This window comes from Pholis gunnellus, assembly GCF_910591455.1.
Source record: "Pholis gunnellus genome assembly, chromosome: 6".
In the NCBI taxonomy this organism is placed as follows: domain Eukaryota; kingdom Metazoa; phylum Chordata; class Actinopteri; order Perciformes; family Pholidae; genus Pholis; species Pholis gunnellus.
In genome coordinates this window covers 20809035-20830306 of record NC_136532.1, presented here as the reverse complement: position 1 = coordinate 20830306, position 21272 = coordinate 20809035, and the positions used below count along the sequence as shown (strand labels likewise).

General features: G+C 45.1%; 1 protein-coding gene across 1 annotated transcript; it reads right to left on the bottom strand.

Moving 5' to 3' along the window:
* Nucleotides 1-1557: 1557 nt before the first annotated feature.
* On the bottom strand, nt 1558-20957 carry LOC306697518 (sarcoplasmic/endoplasmic reticulum calcium ATPase 2-like). Its single transcript, XM_079161481.1, has 20 exons — nt 20401-20957; nt 19145-19162; nt 18973-19055; nt 16174-16278; nt 15026-15164; nt 8543-8623; nt 8090-8175; nt 7463-7927; nt 5388-5476; nt 5117-5219; nt 4553-4684; nt 4332-4451; nt 4019-4237; nt 3575-3910; nt 3159-3379; nt 2865-3067; nt 2681-2766; nt 2456-2589; nt 2215-2332; nt 1558-1932 (listed from the first exon to the last, which is right to left on the bottom strand). The coding sequence occupies exons 1-20, from the start codon at nt 20516-20518 to the stop codon at nt 1663-1665; spliced, it is 3126 nt and encodes a 1041-aa protein (XP_079017607.1). The 5' UTR covers nt 20519-20957; the 3' UTR covers nt 1558-1662.
* Between the last annotated feature and the right edge of the window lie 315 nt (nt 20958-21272).

Here is a 21272-nt window from a genome sequence, read left to right as displayed (position 1 = left end):
AATTTAAATCCAACAATACTTATTTTAATAAAAAGAGCAAATATATTAAGGCCATGCTATGGGCAAGCAGAAGATTAGATCAAAAGACAAACGCAAATAAAAAGACATTTATAAATAAAAACAACACCACCATGTCCTGTAATGGTGTTGGGGCACTTAAATGTCAGCGTCTTTGCCAGTTGCCAAAACATGCTGCTGCCAGTCAAAAACTAACCTGCACCAGCGACACTGTCCAAAAGGCAAAAAGCTCCTATTTCTACTCAGTGTGTACCTGGCACTTGGTGACATTGAAGGCATTTTTTTTTTTTTTTTCAAACAAACTCAAACTCAAACCTCTTTTTGTACCATTTAAAAGTATAAAACCGATAGTCCTATCAAAAGATATGAGGAGCCGTCGTTGCCGTCTTTCACACGAGCAACGACGGACGGCAAAGCTGCGAGTTCAACCACATAAAAGATGAGCGAGCGCTAGTTGGCATGCAGGTCAAGGTGTACTCACTCTGCAGGTAAACAGGTGGGAGGCATTGGAAGAAACAACAGTTAGCCGTAAAGCTAAAAAAAATACTCAAAGCACACAGTGGCCTGTTATTATTGGAGCAGGCATGCAGAAAGGCTTAGACCAGGCTTAAGTAAACTAGTGTAAATGTATGGAGCATTTTGACAGCAACAACAACAAGAAAAATCTATACAGAGATTCTACTTTGTGTGGTATGTACAGATATACAGACTCTACCAATGACCGGTCATCCATATTGTGCTCAGTTGACAAGACTAACAGCTTCTTGGTGCCTTTTTACATGTTCAAGTACAGTATGTGCACATTATACATACATTATAAAGATAACTGTAATTAAGATGCAAAATTAAGACTGAAAGTTGAGACAGAATCTCAAAAAACAACAACTTATAAAATCAAGTAAACAAATTTAACACTTTATCAAAAAAAATTGCTCTGAATCAAACGGGTAACATATCTCTGTCCTCGCTTCCCTCAAACAACAGAGAAAAGAAAAATATACTAAAAAAAACCAACATTAGCATGTGTGTGTGTGTGTGTGTGTGCTTCGGCTCTACTGCAAAAGAAATTGATGTTTACCTCAACACTTCAACTGATAATCTATGAAATGGTTGTTAAGACAAATGGGTAGTAATAATCATATTAACAGCATTGAGGTAGCTGTGCTCTGACTAACGCAGAAAGAATAATGAATGATGACGCATGGAGCTCAAAAGTGACCACAGAGGTTCATGCCAGGGCAAATATATTCAAGTCTCTGCCCAAAAATTAGTATTTTACTATACGGTCCTTAGAATTACATCCATTCACACCCAGCATTCTCGTCCCCGCAACCCCTCCCAAAAATTACAAAATATTAATTATCATAAAATAGTGTAAATTCTCTGTACAGCTCAAACACCGCTCCGACACGGTGGGCATCCCTAACTGTTCAAAACGAGATCAAAAGAGAGGAAAAGCGTGATGGTAAAAGAAAACACATGGACATAAAGTTGGTCAAAGTCATTCAAATATGACTAAACCCCTCCCCCACCCCCCCCCAAGTGTTGACTGTAAGTTGTTCCGGGTTAAAGTAACTGCGTTAGATGTGTGTGTTAATGTCCACTTCACACTGGTGCACAGGGAGGGTAGTGTAGTGAAGTCAGTCAGGGCCACAACATGGCGGACACGTTAGTGTCGGTGCTGTAGATCCACAGCACCAGGGGCAGGGAGACGGCCACGAAGGGCCAGGAGATGCCCTCGGCACATGCAGACAGAGAGCAGCCTTTGCTGGCCGGCTTCTCCAGCTGATTACCAAAGTCCCAGTAGTTCCTGGCCACGAACTTTAGCAGCTCGTCCAGCAGGATGACGGGCAGAGACATCTTCAGCACCATCATCCACTGGGTCAAATCCAGAGGGGTGATCTGGAAGATGACCTGAGAGAAAACGCCACAACATTCGTCACGTTACATCACAGCAAAACACAGCATTTGCCGTTTTCTCTCACCATTTCCCCGACAGTGACCCATCTAATAAAACTAATGTATCAGCTTCCATTGCATGTCTGTAATGAAAGCCATACAGCCACAACACTCCTGAAACTCAACCTGTGTCCTGCAGTGGCTGACTGGACCATCAAGAAGCTCTTTTCTGAGTTTTGCTTTTAAATGACAGCGCCATCAAGTCATCATTGAATGAACTGGCTTTGTAAAACTCACAGGCAGAGGTTCCACATAGAGGATGAGGAAGTGGAGGGACATGGAGAGGCAGATGGCCCCCAAGAGCCAAACGTTTTCCCAGGGCGGCATCCGCAGGAGAGACTGGTTCTCCGACAGACTGCGCAGAAGAGAAGACACAGATTCAGTCATTAATAGTTTGCCCTTCCTTCCTTCCTTCCTTCTCAGAGTGCAAATGGTCCTCAGGTGAGAGCTTCAGTCTTTCTGAGAGAAACCTCTTTACCTGTTGAGAGCATTGCACATCTCAATGGTGACGAGCACGGACAGGGCCATGGTCATCGGGTACGGCGACTCAAACACGTGGCAGTCCAGGCCGTCAAAGTCTGGGTTGTCTGGGGCGCACTGGAGGAAGTGGCTCTGTGGGGAGGAAGAGGCAGGGGAGTGAGGGGGGGGGGAGGAAACGAGCGGAGGGGAGCTGAAGGATGAGCACTCAGACAGGCGGACTTACCAGCTGGTACAGAGTGATCTGAGGTCCATCTTCAGAGACAATAAACCACCAGGTAGCAGCTCCCACTGTGGCTGCACCCACATAGCCTAAGAGCAAACACGCCAAACACAAAATGACTGCACTGCTTGAGGAGAAATCAAACATTCTTCTGATAACATGGGAAAAAAAAAAAGATTATCCTTACATCCGATGGCCAGGTATCTGAAGAAGAGCCAGCCAGAGATGAGGGGCTCCTTGGCATTACGAGGAGGCTTCTCCATGATGTCCAGGTCGGGGGGGTTGAAGCCCAGGGCGGTGGCTGGGAGGCCATCGGTCACCAGGTTGACCCAGAGCAGCTGGACCGGGATCAGAGCCTCGGGGAAGCCCAGCGCCGCAGTGAGGAAGATGCTGTCGTGAGAAATAACTCCAGTTAAGAGAACTCTACCGACACGCTGGAGTTAAGTCTGAACGTAAATACAATCGGCTCCCGAGGACCCACCAGACGACCTCCCCAACGTTGGACGAGATGAGGTATCTGATGAACTGCTTCATGTTGTTGTAAATGGCTCTTCCTTCTTCAACGGCGGCCACGATGGAGGAAAAGTTGTCATCGGCGAGGACCATCTCAGAGGCCGACTTGGCCACGGCAGTGCCCGAGCCCATGGCGATGCCAATCTCTGCCTTCTTCAAGGCCGGGGCATCGTTCACTCCATCGCCCGTCTGTGGGGAAATAATTAGTTTGTTACAGAGTAGTAATTAGTATCACAAACAAATCAAAACAATTTAAAGTGACATTTCCAAAGCCAACAAAGACAGGATACCCATGTTATTACTGTAATTAAGACCTACTTCCAGAATACGTCAAATAAAATGTGAAACACTAATGATCAGTGAGAAATATTTCAGAATTCATACCATTGCGGTGATCTCGTCGAATCCTTGCAGGAACTCAATAATCTTGGACTTGTGGGACGGCTCCACGCGGGCGAAGCAGCGAGCGTGAGTCACGGCCTCGCGCTGATCGTGGAGTGACAGCTCGTCAAACTCTCGCCCGGTGAAGGCCATGCCCTCGACGTCGTCGTCCTCGCCCAGGATGCCGATGCGGCGGCAGATGGCCACGGCTGTGCCCTTGTTGTCTCCCGTGATCATGATGACGCGGATGCCGGCCTGACGACACAGCTTGATGGAGGCGGCAACCTCCTGCCTGGGAGGGTCCAGCATGCCGACGCAGCCGACGAAGGTCAGGTCGCACTGGACGCGGAGAGACGAGAGTGAATGTTTGGGACTGAAGAAGTAGACACCGAATACGGCTAAGTCTATTAAAACAACTGTACAAGAAGATAGATGAAAGGAACTCACCTCGTACGACACAAATTTGGTGCAGTCTGACAGTATCATGTCCTCCATCTTGGGCGGGGTGTCTCGTGTGGCCAGAGCCAGGCACCTAAGGGTGTCCCGACCTGTCCCGTACTCACGGATCACAGACAGGATCTTGTCCTTGATGCTTTTGGTGAGGGGAACTTTGTCGTTACCAACTCTGACGTGAGTGCACCGATCAATAACTCCCTCCGGGGCCCCCTGTTGGTAGAGCAGAGGAATAAATATATTCACATCAAAGACATCAAAAGCGAAACCATCCAAAGGTCCTCCGCACATGTTTCTTTCAGTATACCTTGATAAACATCTTGCCAATGGAAGAGCGAGCCTTGTTGGGGGTGCAGTACACGGACATGGACTTCCTGTCTCTGGAGAACTCCAGGGTGAACTCCTTCTTCATCAGCTGCTTGATCACCTGCTCAGGCAAACGGGACAGAACGTGTGAGGAAAAAACCTGCTGAGTGGCAGCAGTGGAAGTCTGCAGCGTGTGCAGGTGAGGGAGCCGGCGTCACTCACAGAGTTGCAGGCGTTGGCTCGGTCAATCTTGGACAGGTTCTTAACTTCGGTGTCGAAAACGTTCATCTTCTCCACCAAACAGGTGAGCGCGGTCTCCGTGGCTTCACCGACCTTCTCGTACACACCCTTCGCCTGACACATCACAAACATTCATGTTAATATTGGTGAAGAGATTTTAAGTTCGCACATAAGAGGTCATTTCACTCCAACCCAGAGATGAAGAAGGAAAACAATGAAACGCACCAATGTCCAAAAATAACAAACTGACTGGCCACAGATGTGCCAAATCATATTTGTAAACCGGCTATCTTCAGGTGGGTAAATGTCACTTTATTATATATATCAGAATAAATCCTTTACATAAATCTGTCACTTCCTTGAGGCAGCCTGCGCTCTTTAGGTGTAACACCTGCACCTCAGATTAATCCACTGACCCCTCCCTGCACATGATGTATGTGCATTTAGATGCATACCGGTGTATGAGTGTATGTAGATATGTACATAAGTATATGTTATTATGTGTGTAGATGTAGGTTTTGTGTTCGACGCAGGCAGGGTTCAGACCTCGTTGAAGTCCAGAGAGGAGTCGTTACACAGGGCACAGATGGTAGCCAGTTCAACCAGGGCATCATACTGGGAGGATTTCACCTGTTTACCATCCTGGTACCTGAGGGTGAAGTCAAAAGTATTAACCTGTGCATTACAGCTCATATAACAAGAACATTCTATATTTTTAAACACCCAACTTTAACTCCATTTAACCTACAACTAAAGTCAATCAATGAGATATTTCCCCCTAGATGTTTTGTTATGGAGTCAGCTGTAAAGTACTCACACTTCTCCCTCGGGTGCGTAGGTAGAACCTGTGATGGTGAACTCTGACAGAGCACAGCTGTCACCATCGGCTTTGTTGACAACGAACATCTGGAGGACAAGAGAGCAGGTGGGACAAAAGCAAATATGAGTTTTTCAAACAGACTCCATTTAATTCGGCCAGTGTTTTAGGCGACTGACGCAGCAGGTGGCAGCAGAAACCACAGAACTCTCAGGCGGACCCGAAGAGTGAGATCTTTTTATAGACAGGAGATTAGCCTGCAGTGTTACAGAGTGTGCTTGTGTGAGGGCCAGGCTCGGTGGCCCACTGCCTAATGTGAGAAAAGGGTGTTTGGTTTCTCTCCATAAAGTAAACAGAAGAGATCGCCAGGGAGCCAGTAAAGACAGACGCTGTGCCCAAAAGGAAGAAGCCGCAGTGCCAGGCCTCCACACACACACACACACACACACACACACACACACACACACACACACACACACACACACACACACACACACACACACACACACACACACACACACACACACACACACACACACACACACACACACACACACACACACACACACACACACACACACAAATAAGTGTATGTCCCAATACATAGTATGTCAAATGCAGGATGCCAGATAGCCTACTGCATTCCCGAAACATTTTACAGAACACAAGCACAGTATGGCCTTTTCTGGCTATTCTGACCCACAATCCTCTGCACAGCAGATATATAAGCAAGAGGGTCAAAGTTTAGGGTCCAATGATATGACTGTGGCTGAGTGGAGAGCAGGGCCGTCTTTCAATCAGAGGGTTGGTGGTTGGTGGTTGAAATCGATGTGTCCTTGAGCAAGACACTTAACCCCGAAAATTGCTCCCGTAGCCGTGCCTACGGAATGATAGCATCCGAATTGTAAGTCGCTTTGGATAAAAGCGTCTGCTAAATGACTGTAATGTAATGTTATGACGAAGTAGTATTTAATGCAACAGAATGTACTTTATATGAGCAGCTGCAGTGTGTACTAAAAGTAACAAGTATTGCTTTCAAGATTGATCATGGCCCGTGCACATTACATACCAACTGCTAGTTTATGAATACTACATTAGCAAGAATTTCTGAGTGTGAGATGTGAGCTTACTGAACATATTAAACCGTCCCAAAATGCTTTGCGGCTCTTCAGACTGTTCAATGGCAAACTGCGAGGCAGACTTTTGAAGTAATTAAACGTTGGGTAAAATAAATAGGAATGATGGTGAGGGACAGTTATGAAATAATTTCAATTTCATCATTCGTCTTTAATTTGAGTGTAACTGAGGACCTTGAGTCAAATTTTCATGACCATATATTCTCTGAAACGTCTGTGTACACATGATAAAATAAGAATAAATATTCATGTCAGAATCTCAACTGAACCACCAAAATTGCCATTTTCAAATCCAATTACTTTTCCAGGTACATGACCGTAGAACCCCGATCACTATACATCACTGAAAACTGCAGTAATTGCACAATCACAAGGCTACTTAATCATGACTAGTACAACATGTGGCCCAAACAATACAGAGGCCTAAACAACAGTTTGATAAAAAAACTGTAAATTAACGGCAAAGTTTAATTTCAGGCTGAGCCAAAGGTTCTGAGTAATCACTGACCAGGCAACGAAAGAGGATTAAACTTCAATAAATAACGAAATGTCTTAATGTGGGGCCAAGTAGTGCTGGGGTGCCACTCACAGACACAGAGAGAGAGAGAGAGAAAGGAACTACAGGCAGCTTGGTGACGCAAGGTCAGTTATGCAACAGCAGCACTGCAAGTCATCCAACGGCTCAATGTAGATTAGAGGAGCGGCAGACGGTATGTTGCCTTCTTGTACATGAGCCCGGATACCCGATCAAAAGGAACACTTCACTCTCTCTGTTTGCACAGAGTCTATTCGCATTTTAGCTGGCAAACGTGTTGAAAGTGACTTATGCAGTCACCGCTCCTCTAACTGCCGTCACCTTAATCAAACACCAGGCAGCCAACAAAGACGAAAAAGCACCGAACTGAATAAACCTCCCAGCAATGCGTGTGTGGGACTCACGCTGCAGACGGACATCTGGTTGGTGGTCAGGGTTCCCGTCTTGTCGGAGCAGATGACCGAGGTGCAGCCCAGGGTCTCCACGGACGGCAGGCTGCGGACGATGGCGTTCTTCTTGGCCATGCGGCGGGTGCCCAGGGCCAGGCAGGTGGTAATGACGGCAGGGAGACCCTCGGGGATGGCGGCCACGGCCAGCGCCACAGCGATCTTGAAGTAGTAGACGGCCCCGCGGATCCAGGAGCCTCCGTGGACGGGGTCGTTGAAGTGGCCGATGTTGATGATCCACACGGCGATGCAGATGAGGGAGATGACCTTGGACAGCTGCTCGCCGAACTCGTCCAGCTTCTGCTGCAGCGGCGTCTTCTCCTGCTCGGTGGCCGCCATCTCGTCGCGGATCTTACCGATCTCCGTGTTGATGCCAGAGGCCACGACCACTCCCACGGCCTTCCCAGCTGCAATGTTAGTGCCCTGAAATGACAACAAGTACCGCACGTTGGCTCGAGTACCTCCGATATCATCTCGGACATCTTGACGCAAGTTTCTTTTTTACAGGAAGTTAACAGAAACTAAACAAACAAAGTGGAAGCACAGCAACAGGCAGTGTGATAACTTGTGAAGAGTTGAGCTTACAGAGAAGAGCATGTTCTTCTTGTCCTGATTGACAGCACGAGGGTCAGGCACAGGGTCGGTGTGTTTGATGACGGAGATGGATTCACCTGCAAAAACAACAGAACAGTTTGACTCTGCACATGATCTAAGAAACAAAGCAGCCAATTATCTAGACAGAGAGCTCATTCATGTTGCCTCACTGATCTTTTACATGCTCATGAATGTTTCAGTTCAGAAGCAAACGTGTTCATTTGAAACCATGTCATGATACATCTCTGGGCTCATTCTGCAGCCAGCTCAAATGATTTTTATTCACGCTCTTCAAAAGAAAGTAGTATAGAGCCATTTATCTTGGATGAGCTTATCTTTGCGCTCTTATTTTGAAATGAAGGGAGTGTCAGTGTAGAGCTAAAGCATAACTACAAAATGAAACCTAGAACCTAGCCTGCGATATTATCAGCAAACACGTCTTACCGGTCAGAATGGACTGGTCCACCCTCAGAGTTGTTGATTTGATTGAACAGATACGGATGTCAGCGGGCACCTTGTCTCCAACTATAACCAAAAAGATCCGCGATTACAGAAAATACACAAACAAAAATACAAAAGCACGAGGAGCATAATATTAAAAAAGGATTTGAAATGAAGTCTGCAACTGAAGGCTCATATTAAATAGTAATGGCATCATATATGATAGCTCGATAGTTTTTTTGCACTCCACTGAAACACCCATACACTCCTGGTCCAATGCGGTGTGTGTGCACACGCTGAACGAAGATTCAACAGATGCGCTGTTGTCTATTTTCTGCAGGCAGTAACTCAGCATTAGCGTAAACTAAACTGATGCTCATTACAGGCAGGTTGCTGTGCCACCAAGCAGCAGAGCAGTGTTGCCATCGCTGCAGGGAAAGAGACGGAGAGCCGAAGAAAGAGGAGGAAATGAAGGACCTGTGAGCCATAATAGGCCCGTCTCAAAGGAAAAGGCCAATTTGGGTACATTGGAATTGCGGTGACCCAGTTCAACTTCCTAATGGTACATAAAGGCAATGGAAACTAGGGAAATGGCTCAGGCTATGGCACAGTTCTGTGGGCGTAGTCTACATATAGGCCCCACTTAGTTAAAAATGCTAATTATGTCAGATTGTTACAAAAGACTCCATGTCTTTTTATAGTTCGAAACCAGGAGCCCACACAAGCCTGCCAAATATCTACGGTCCTGTTTAGAGCTGGCATTAACATGCGTCTTGGGTGTACTTCAGTTCCCACCAGGCATGAAAATGCTTCTCCACGTGCACATTAAAAGAAGAAGAAATCAAGACAAATAGACTCGGTCAATCCATCGGCGTGTTGCAGGCAAACCCAATCGGCCAAGATGTTTGACGCGCTCGTCATATATCTCTACCGAATGAGACGTAATTCTGCTCACAAGAGGACGTCAGTCGAGTAGGCGGTCCGTCAATGAGGCCCAGTACACAACACACTGCTAGAAGAATGTGCCCATGTGTGGTTAGATCAGATATGGACTTGTATAGATGGATTGAGTATCGAAGAGAATGGGCCGATCTGGTATTGGATACCATTATACCGTATCGGCTGATAACCAAAGCCCAAGTATCGGGATGGAAAAAGTCGGATCGGTCGATCCCTGTGAGCGGCCCACCTCCAAATGTGTTCCGAGCAAATGGATCTCAATGCATCGCGGTAGCATTCACACCTGTACTTAAGAGCTGTTCGCTATTGGCAATTCCAAGAGCTTAACATGAAACATCAAAAGACAACACGCAAAAGAAACGTTCTAAAAAATACATGCAAATACAATAAAAAACAGTAATGTTAGAGCCAAGACGATAGAAACAGAATAAAACAAAGATAAACTGTTGCACAGTAAAGAGATTTCACTAAATGCACCAAAATCCAGATTACCATCTGAGGGAGACACATATCGTAATCCAAAACCCCTCATGACCTTTAGGGAAGGGAGGGGGGAAATAGCAACGGGACAACAATGCGTGCGGCCAAAAATGGAAAAAGCATTTCAATATGTTCCCCAATGTGCTGATCAGGTTTAAATGTGGCCATTTAATGGCAGCTGAAGCTGGACGATGGTCAACTGATTAGATGTCCCGACAGCGGAGCCAGGAACTCTCTGATCCGTCAGCTTTTCTGAGAAGGACTAAAATGCATCTTTAAACCACCTGAACCTGGAGCGACGGAGTAAAGGTCACGCAACCGGGCTCATAGGTGCTGCGCCGCCGGCTCGCGGTGAGTTCACCATACAAACTGAGACTGCAGGTAACTTCCTGATGGTAAACACCAATAACCTTGATGCATGTTGAATAGAGGAACCCATTGCATAGCTGCACTTAACTTTCTTAAGAGAAATGATCCCATCTTCCTGGAAGAGATTAAAGGGATTACCAACAAACTTTTCCTTAGAAGCCAAAAAGCTTTACAATCACATGGTTGTGAAACACTTCATGCGTCATCGTTTGAAAATATACAGACAACTTCTCAGAGAGTGCTGCGCCAGGACGCATGGCTAGGATGATGGGCATCTATCAGTGGCGCAGTAGTGCATGCTGCAGCCGGTAGTTCCCATGAAATATGTAACATGACGACAATTATCCTTGAAAGAAACCAGCGACTGCTGAGGCGGTGCCACTGTGAAACACTGGAATTGTCCGGAGACCGTGTTAAACTGCAGACCTGCTCTGATGAAGTGTGTGTGTGTGTATATATCATCTGTCATCTAGTCTCAACATCCTACTTGGTTGTAGTCCAAGTAGCTCCTCAGGCATGACCGCATTTTCACCTTTGTGCTTGCCAACGGGGTCCCAGAGTCCACACATTTCAGAGTGACAAAAGCTGAGACTTGTCGGTGATACATTGCACCCGGCGGGACTCCTCGAGGTGCCTTTTGAAAAAAAAAACAGACTTTTCAACAGCTGGGGCGGGGCAGTGGCTGAACCGAAGTGGTTCGCTGTGACTGGCACCTGCCTCTGCCGTGTGTTGGGGGACAGCGCGTGGTTCGGAGGGCCGACCGTCCTCAGGGCCAGCCGGGAGGCCGCATGTGCCGCTGGCAGCTGAACAAAAGGCCGACCTCCTGACTGGTTGAGTGGGGCCATTTCAGAACAGTCAACAGGTGAAGCGTCCGGCGACTTTCCATCACAGCTCTCACCAGCCACATTTACATGTGCCACAATTATGCAAATACTTTATCCAGCTGGAAGCGTTATAAAAAAAAAACTGTTTTTGAGCGTTTCACTCTTTATCTGCTTAATCGAGATTTTCCTTTCTCGCCTTTGGCAGTCAGGTGCACTAGAGAGACTGTGTAAGCATGACTCAGCACAGGAAGGAAATAAAACGGATAATCTTGTTGCAAATGCAATGTTTACACGGGCGCTACCTTACACCATACTGTAGTGCACAATGGTGGGCATGTAAAGGTGGACACTACAGAACAAGAACTATTCTTTGCCCTCTGTTTGCACTTGGTAAACATCATGAGTGAGTTCAACTATTTTATCAGCAAACAAGAGCGGAGTAAGTGATGTTTAGTGAGCAGTGGCCGGTAGGAGACACAAACCAATATTATTTTCCCGTCGTTACGCGTCAGGTGACTTTGGAGTTGATCCTCACCTCTGATCTCAGTTACGTAAGCATCATCTCTACACTTTCTCTGCTTCACTTTGGTCGTTTGTTACGAATCTTAAGCAGCAGCGGGGCAACAGTTTCTGTTGCCATAGTGACAAAACTTATCCCAGCACTGGGAGCATTTTAGTGCTCCCCTAATTAATAAAATGACATGTTCATTAACCGGGACAAAATGAAATCTGAAGTCAAATCTATGTCAAGATCAACTGCTACACTAACCTGTTTAAAAAGGTATTGAGTGAGCAGAACATCTACGAACAGACTGAATGCAATTTAAACATCAAACAACACAACATGTAAGACACCAACATGTTAATGTGAAACCTAGGCTCAGTTTAAGTATAGACCATTGTCTTTGCCAACAGGTCAAAAGGGTAAATTCTCCTCGTGTCTTGAAGTCAACACTTTCAGCCGTCGCGTCTCATTAAAGCCTCACGGGGGTTAAAGTCTGACCTCTCACTGTCCCATCTTTAACCACACAGCATAGCATGGATTCCCAGCAGTCAGTACAGTATGACTTATGGTTAATACAATCGTTTAAAAAGACTAGAAGCCAGCTTTAAGAACGGAGAAGTACTGGTGCAAAAGGCGATACTTTAGATTCATGTACCGATAACACCAAACGTTTTCATCAGTGTGTTCACACACATATCGTTTATGCAGAACCTCACATGATTTCCCCGGTTTGGCTCGCATAAAGACCTCTGTGCCCTTCTGCAGGACTTCACTACAAATGAGGTTTTTTTTTTTTGGTGTTTCTAAAGCCAGCCCTCCTGGTCGGCAAGATGAGACCGTTTTCTTTCAGTCTCGCTGACAAGTCGGGAACATTTGCCAAAAACGTCCCTCTGTGACAATAGATGCTTGCCAGACCACATTAAATGTCACATCACTATCCATGGTGTCTGGAATCTGTGTGCAGGGTGCGGGTGCTGACGGGCAGGGTCGCTGTGCATCGAGCACGGTGGGGGCGGGACCGCTATCTGCGAAGCGCGCTTCCCTATAAGGTCATCTCTCTCTCAAGCACCCCCCCCCCCCCCCATACTGCTGCCCACATGAGCCCCCGTCTCGACCAGACTCCACAGGCAGCAGAGAACAAACCAGCTGAGTTCTGCTGCTCCGAGGAAAAGGCCAACGTCCAAATTCGCAAGCCCTCGACACCAAACTGCAAACTGGCAACAAACAGTGTGTGCTGTGTTACAAAGAGGACTTAAATCCACAGGAAGCAGCAAGTGATCTCCACGTGTTACCATCAGCTAACGTTAGTGAAGTGGGGCATCAGATTTGAGCTACTGGCACTTCATGTCTCATCCTAAAATGACTGCAAATCTACATTACAATAAAAAAAAAAAAGATAATTTCTGGAACAAGTCAGGGGTTAGTTTTCCATGTATGCACCGCGGCATCATTCGGTTGAGCCATACATTGATGTGAACAAGTCTTTCACCAACCGACTAGAACAGTCAGAGGACTCAACAGGACAGCAGACTGGACAGGGAAGACCAGCAATTAATCTAGCTAAGAGAAAAGTCCCAGAAACGCATTACACACAACATTAAACTCATTTCAGTCGGCGTGCGACGGATGAGGTGCGAGTAGGAGGAAGCGTTTAAAACCCACAGCAGCACCCCGACAGAGAGCCGCACAGATTGGCTGCAGCCTGCAGCCTGTTCTCCTCACAGAGGGCTCGTCTCCGTGTCCTCTACCTCGGCCCCAGAAGACATGCAGCCGGCATCTGCGTCATCGCGCTCCTCCTCTGCATGGCAGGGGTCACTTTGGAGCTCCAGCGAGATATTACGCAGGACAAAAAAAAAAGAAGAAAAAAAAGAAGCCCGACAGGAACCTTTGTAAAAGATATATGGCGGATTTGGGAAGTAAGCTAAGCTGATGAGCTTCTTCTGACTGCAGGATAAAACATCCGGTTTTGCTGCCTGCTGGGCTGCATTTTTTTTTGAGAAAGCCCCAAGCTGCTGACAACAAAGCCTCCAGCTTCCTTCATCGAGAGTGTTCAAATAACCAGACCTCTTATATGCAAGAGGGAGCCATCTGACTCACAGATTACTCTTTTAAACCGTGGCCAAATAATTAAGCTTTCTACACTCTGCTTCACACAATCAAAAATGGCATAATTATATATTATGCCATATCAAAATTATACACAGCACGCCGTATGACACCAGATACATTATACATTTCAATTCCCAGTACACTCCTTCTCCATTTGTCCTTGTCAAGGTTACCCAGGAGTCCCGCTGAACACTGTACCGCGTCACCCGCTGTAGCAATGCTCCCCAGAGCCGGACGGGTGGGGCGCGCACAGGGTGGGACCAGACACCTGTCATCTTCACGACTGTCACTGCCTCTATAAATACAGCATTCCAAAATCTAAACGACCTATGAAGGCTAAAAATAAACGCTACCACTATGCTCAGAAAAAGCTATGGGTTAAACAGAGTATCAAGATAAGACTAGCGTTTTAAGGACATCAGCATTCTTCAACACATCGTCTGATCATCCCTCTGCAGAACTGTATGTGTGTGTGTGTGTGTGTGTGTGTGTGTGTGTGTGTGTGTGTGTGTGTGTGTGTGTGTGTGTGTGTGTGTGTGTGTGTGTGTGTGTGTGTGTGTGTGTGTGCCGTGGGGGGGAAACAGCACTCAAAGCTTTACATCCTGAGGATTTCTGCTGCTGAAATACGCTGACTGGAACTCGGCAGCATGAATCCCTCCATGCTGCATGGAGGGGAACGAGCGGTGAGGATGCACAGGACGGTGTTACGAGAGCGAGCTCAAAATGTGTGTGTGATAAAAGTGGGCCTTGATAGCATACGCGCGCGGCCAGCCCTTTGAGACAATGGGTTAATAAGAGCATCTCAAAATACATCACTCTTGCAGGGTGAGTCACCTCTGCAGTGGCACATGGGGATGGGGATGGGAGGGGAGGGTTCAACTCAGGCTTGTGCTAAATGTGATCCATGACCATACGTGGACTGATTCGATCTGTAGCCGGACAGCAGCATCATATTAAAAAACACCAGATCTTTTCTTTAATCTTTAAAAAGCAACATGTGGGGGAAAAAAAAAAAAGTCTCTTTCACAGGGAATCCAAAAAATATATATTGATGGAAGCTGCAGAGGCGTTAAATTGCCAATTTTCTGTGACTTTCAAGGTTCATGTGACGTTGCCTCCTGGCTGGATATGTGATGCTCGAGTCTAAGCAACGCATGCGACCGTATACGACGACAACAATCATAGCAACAAAGCCGCGTGCGTTTAAATATGCACGAGGGCGAGAGCAGCTCAACCTACCGGCAATCTCCACGACGTCACCGGGCACGATGTCTCTGGCCTTGATCCTCTGCACGGTTTTCCTGTCCTGCCGGTACACTTTCCCCATCTCAGGCTCGTACTCCTTTAGCGCCTCGATGGCATCCTCGGCATTACGTTCCTGTCGAGGAGAAAAGGAGAGTCGGTGCCAAAGGTCTCCGAGTTTCTGTGCATGCATGTTCTTGGCTCTGCTGGACTACACGGTACGAGAGCATTTCCCTTTGAGGAGGCACCGGATTTCATATGCTGGATGTGTATTTTCATCAAGTTTTGGTCGGGGACATTTAGGTTGTGAAGCGTTTGAAAATGGGAATATAAATCACAACGTTTTCTGCCTCTGTAACCCAGACATTGTTTGAATAAATAAACAAGCCAGGCATACAGGAAAACTGACTGTTCCGTTTCAATAGGAAGCCTTATTGAAATAAAAAATAACTTTCAGTGCAGTTCTCAGTTGATCTGAAGTTTAATTCAGTGTCTTGAACATTCTATAACCAAATGTCAAGTGTACTAGATTCACCTGTTAAATCTTACGTAATCCAAATACAAAAGTCTTTCTGTTGGAACCGCGTCAGAGAAGTGTTGATTCAACGTTTTGGACGCTGCAGTTCAGATAGTGTTGCATTGGATGAAGGATCAGCTCCATGAAGGAAGGATATGCATTAGAAGGCTGTGGTACTGGATTACATTGGATATAGATTAGTGAACCTACTATCAGTCGTTCTATCTCCATGTTGATACAGCCTCCTGTAAGGTTCCCATTTACAAGCTTTCAATACCATACTAACTTTATGTTACGCGTTCATTTACAAAAGAGCATTTAAATGAATTGCATGTGTTTAAATGCTGGATTATTATCTAATGTTATCATTATGTGTCTGGTGACACCAATAAAGCTAGGTTTCAATCCATTTAGAAACGCTGGAAACATGTGCAACTATTTTACAGTGAAGTCGTCATTCTGCTGCAGAATGAAATGTGATTCACTTGAACAAAACGCATTAGATTAGATTCAGACAATGAAACTAGAATATTAAATTCAATAATTTCTAGAACCATTCCCCAGATACAAAGCAGATGTAGTGAGATATAAATACAGCGACTTCCCCGGATTCCTTAAAGTGTCTCACCTGCCACACACCGACGATGGCGTTGGCTATAAGAATGAGTAAAATGACAAAAGGCTCCACAAAGGCTGTGATAGTTTCCTCTCCCTCCTCGAACCAGGCCAGGACCTGAAAACAGTTTGAGAAACACGTCATTATTTATATAAAAAAAGTCATTTCAGAGAACAGGAATCAGATAACGACGATTAGAGTAAAGGACACAACTGTAAACAGAACAAACTAAATTGTTCATGACAGAATAAATACTGAAGCATCTCCTCTCTGATGGATACATCACAAAGTAATTGTTTAAGAGGGTTTAGCTATTTGTCCGTAGCCAGAAGCTTGACATCAAAGACAGAGATTGTTAATAGAACTGCACCTAAACACACATCAGAATTTCTTGTGATCAAGAATCTAAATGTTCTGAACTTTAGTCTACTAAACTTCTCGATAGGCATTTGATTAAAAAATGAAAACATGTCAGCCATCAAGAAGACTGTAGAAACTCTGATTAACACACGTGGACGTCTATCCTATATGTTAGAACCTCTTACTGCCAGAAAATAAACTATAATCTGGGCTGGAGTCTCGTTTAGCTTGTTGTTCCTGAGAAAACCGCCCTAAAATGACTCCGTGTGTTATATGGAAGTAGTTAATGTAACATAATGTAATAAAGCAGTCGACCTCAGTAAGACTTAAGTATCTGGCTGTGGCAGATGCCAAAGACATTAAATGGCATAACGGGAATGACAAGTGTAACTCTTAATAGCAGTTTAATACAGAAGAGCACCGCTCCGTAGGGCTCTACTGTACGTCATAACACCGCCAAGAGATTCTATAGATCATTTTCAAATGGTCATCATTTATGGGGCGGTCCTCAACCAAAGAAATCCTGAGACAACTAACGCTCGTATGATTTTGTTGACTGATCAATTAGTTGATTTAATCAGGAGGTCTGTACAACCGAGTTCAACCACAAAGAATCACACAAAAGCCCCAAATTTAACAGGAGTTTCTTGGAAATTAGACTGAGATGAGGCAGCCCTAATAATTGACTTACCAACAGTCCAAAACCCCAAAATAATCATTTTACAACAACCATAGACTGTATGAAGTGGACGTGGACAGTGGGTAACGTCGCCCATTAGTTTGTGGACTACGGTTCTAAAACCTTGAGTTCGTCATTTTCTAAGTACAACAAAATGCTGAATAAGACATTTGTAGGTGACCACAAAGGTCATAATTAATCGTCATGAACTGAAAGAGTGAACGTTGTAAGACGACAACACAGACCGGACATCTCCGTGGTAGCGACCTGTCAATCACAAGGTAGCCACACACTCTAGAGCATACTCTGCTTTATCATCTATTTTACTCTGCATGGGGCCATCGTCCACCACATTAACATCATGCTGTAGTGAAGAAAACTTGAAACTAGCGATTGAGACCGTAAACTCATGCTTACAATGTTTACTGAAGAAATAAATCAAGAGAGAATTAGGGTCATTTTCTCACAGACTTCTATTCAGACTTTTTTTTTTTGCCCTCAACACCAACTTGAATCACGTAAACTGAACATGTCGACTCGTTCAGAGATTAACGAACAACTTCAACAGTTAGCAAACGGGTCTGACTTTAATTAGCTTTCAAACTGGATACAAATCAAAGTATGGGTAGGATTAATTCAATGTTGAGGGTGGTGTGAGAGTCTGATAAGAGCCCTCCCACTGAGGGGTGAGGGCCCAAATTTGGTCTTGAGTGGTGCTCTGTTCCCCCGTCAGACAGCAGCCGCTGACACCTCTGTATCACCTGACCGGACTCTGCATGTTACATCACACACACACACACACACACACACACACACACACACACACACACACACACACACACACACACACACACACACACACACACACACACACACACACACACACACACACACACACACACACACACACACACACACACACACACACACACACACACACACTAAAACGTCCTTCAGCCATCTGTTAATCTACTGTGCTGGTGAGTTGAAGAAGGTGAAAAGTGTAATAGCGCAGAAACAAATTAAAACATGCCTATTTGAGGGTTGTATTTCCCCATAAAAGCTTGTGTTTTTCAACTTAATTTGGTGAAACAAACTTTGCAAAAATAAATCTTGGTTGTACATGAAACCTCGTCTTTCCACATGACATCACAACAATAAAAAGTGCTACTACTACTACGTTTGATTTAGCTTCAGAAAGCGCTTTGACGCATGCTGATGATGCCATTTCATAATGGCCACTATTAAACATTTATCTGTCTAGCACTCAAAAGTCGGAGGCCCGAGGGAGGCCGGGGTAAGTCATTACACAGCAGTCATGCTTGACGACTCAAATGTCTTACTTGGCACATGGTGATGGCAACTCAATGCCGCTACTGCTGTTGTCACCATTCCTCAGATGGGTCGCTGCAGCCTTCTCAGCTGTTTAGCTTTCTAATGTGCGCGTGTAACCCCAGCCGGGTTAAACAAACGGAAGACGTTCACACTTCGGCACCATGCACGGCATAAATCACCCCCTCCCTGCCAGTCAACACACGGGGCTTAGTAATAATACCGTCTACAATTTTGACTTCACATAAACACACTCGAGGTGGCGAGGGAACGCTATTTGTAGGAAGCGTTGACTTGTCCTGAGGTTCCCTCAACTTGTTAGATTGTCTCTCAACAGGTTGTAGAGTAAGAGACAGGAGCAATAGTGGGAATAAAAAAATAACAAAATAATAAAATAGCGTTTCATCAAACAGTGCAAGGAAATGTGGTGAAATACTTACAAAAGATATGCATGCGGCCAGCAGAAGAATACGAACAAGTAAATCTTCAAATTGTTCAAGGACAAGGTCCAACAAAGATTTCCCTGCGGAAAAGAGAGTTAGAATAATAATCCATCACAGGATCGTGTTATCACAAGACGACAGTGAGGATATCGGTGACGGTAGCGCTTACCTTCCTCCGCTGGTAACTCTGTGTGTGATGAGAGTCAAACCAGGGACCGCACAGGAAACAGACCAGAAAGAAAAGAAAAAGACAGTAAGAATGTATGAATACATTTGTTTAAATAACAAAATAATTGACATTTGGAGACTTGCAGTTCCTGTTTCACGGTGGGGAACTTATTCCACTAGAGGAGGGCTAACTTGAAGAGCTAAATCTCAGACAGGAGACCAGTAGATGCCCGACTCTGAGCTCAAACCACAACGTTTCCAGTTTCACTTAACATTTTGATATTATAGTCATCATACATGCACTTAGAACTCATCTATTTAAACCTGCTTTTAACCTGTAAAGTCAGTTATGTATGTTTTTCGTGTTCCTTACTGTTATGCCATCTATTTTGTTCTTATTGTAATTACTTCTATTGTTTCTGGTTTTACCATGTAAAGTGTCTTTGAGTACCTTTTAAAGCGATATACAAATAAAATGTATTATTATTATTATTGTTACAAGATGACAGATTTAGTATCGAACCAATATAATAAAGTAGTGAGAGTGTGGATCCTTTTGACTGTTAAACAATATGTTAATTAATTTAAACAAATAAGCAACAGCAAATGTTTTTTGGCAGGATTCCTATATTCTCCCGTCAGGTTTACAATACACTACTAATAGTCCACTCCCTTAACCTTTATTACACAATAGGAAAAAGGAAAATAGGAAAAGTCCAATCAATGTAAAGGTCAAAGTGATGCAAAGGGAGGGAGGTGTATCCTCCATGACCTCCCGGGGTGATATTAATATAAAAACAGCTGTTTAAGCCTGGAACAAGAGAGATTAACTTGCCGGATAACGTTACTACAGTGGTCCTGTGGCCAGCAAAAAAAAAGGTCACTGTGGTCAACAATGTCTCCATATTTCACAACTATTGTCCACAATGTCACAGTGTGGGTTGTGTTTGATCACGATTACAGTGCGTTACACTGAATCGACCCACAGTGTTGTTACAATACCCAACAATGTTACAATGTTACAATATGCCCTATAAGCAATGATTTATCTGCTCGTTCGCAGGAAACGGGAAACCCTCGAGGTCACAGGTGGTGACGTCAGCCCGATGACTTTATGGAGCCGGCTAACACCAGCATGGTGGTGCTGGTGACTTTTACCCCATATCCTGGATCCATGTTACAATGACAAGACGGTTTTTTTCCTCTTTTTTTTTTTTTAAACATAGTCTCATTGACTGAAGTGTAAATGTGTCGTACCGTTTAGGCCCCATTTCTCCTTCAGTCGCTTCACCTCGTCCAGGGAAAGTCCTGTGCTCTCATTGACGCAGAAATGACTGTAAACTTCTTCCACACTCTTCGTGTGAGCGTTCTCCATGGCGGACAGACGGCTCCTTCCCACACAGCTTTACGCACGCACACTCACGAAAAGAAGAAAAAAAAGCACACTGCCTTAACGTTTCCTCTTTTAAATCGGTCAATACTTCCTAATTAATCAGCAGAGCTGTGCAGTCAACACTCGGGATAGCTATCGTTAGCTATTCGCCGCGGTCTAACGTGTCTCCCGTCCTTTACGCAGTTAGGATTTTCTTCACGCGAATTACGTAGAAAGAAAAATGTTGTGGTGAGCCAAACTCCTGTTTTCTCTGTGTGGGTGAAGATTACTCTCAGCGTTCTCTTATCTCCGAAAATGGTGTGCGAGTGTCAGCAGCAGTGTGTCGTTGCGTTGCGGACTGCATTCACCCGGTCCTGGTCCTCCGGTGTTACCGTGTCTCTCACCGTGGCGCAGCTCTCTAGTGGCTCCGCACGGTGCTGACAGTCTGTCTTTTTATCAAAGCGCCTCACTGCTGCCCCTCTTTCGCTGCATGTGGACTCATATCATTGGACGAACGGCGTCAGCTGCGCTCAAAACCAGGGAGACATAAGAAGAAACGCAGGAAGACGGACTGGGCTGGAATACATATATCCGTGTGTGTCCCACATGGTGTCCCATTCAAACCCTGCGGTCTCCCTTGTTATAAACCAGGAAGCGATAGGGTTCATTTGCATAAGAGTTAGTGTGGTGACTTGAGTGACGTTATTGATGTAATATTGTATTTAATTTAAAGACACACATTATTAATACATAATTG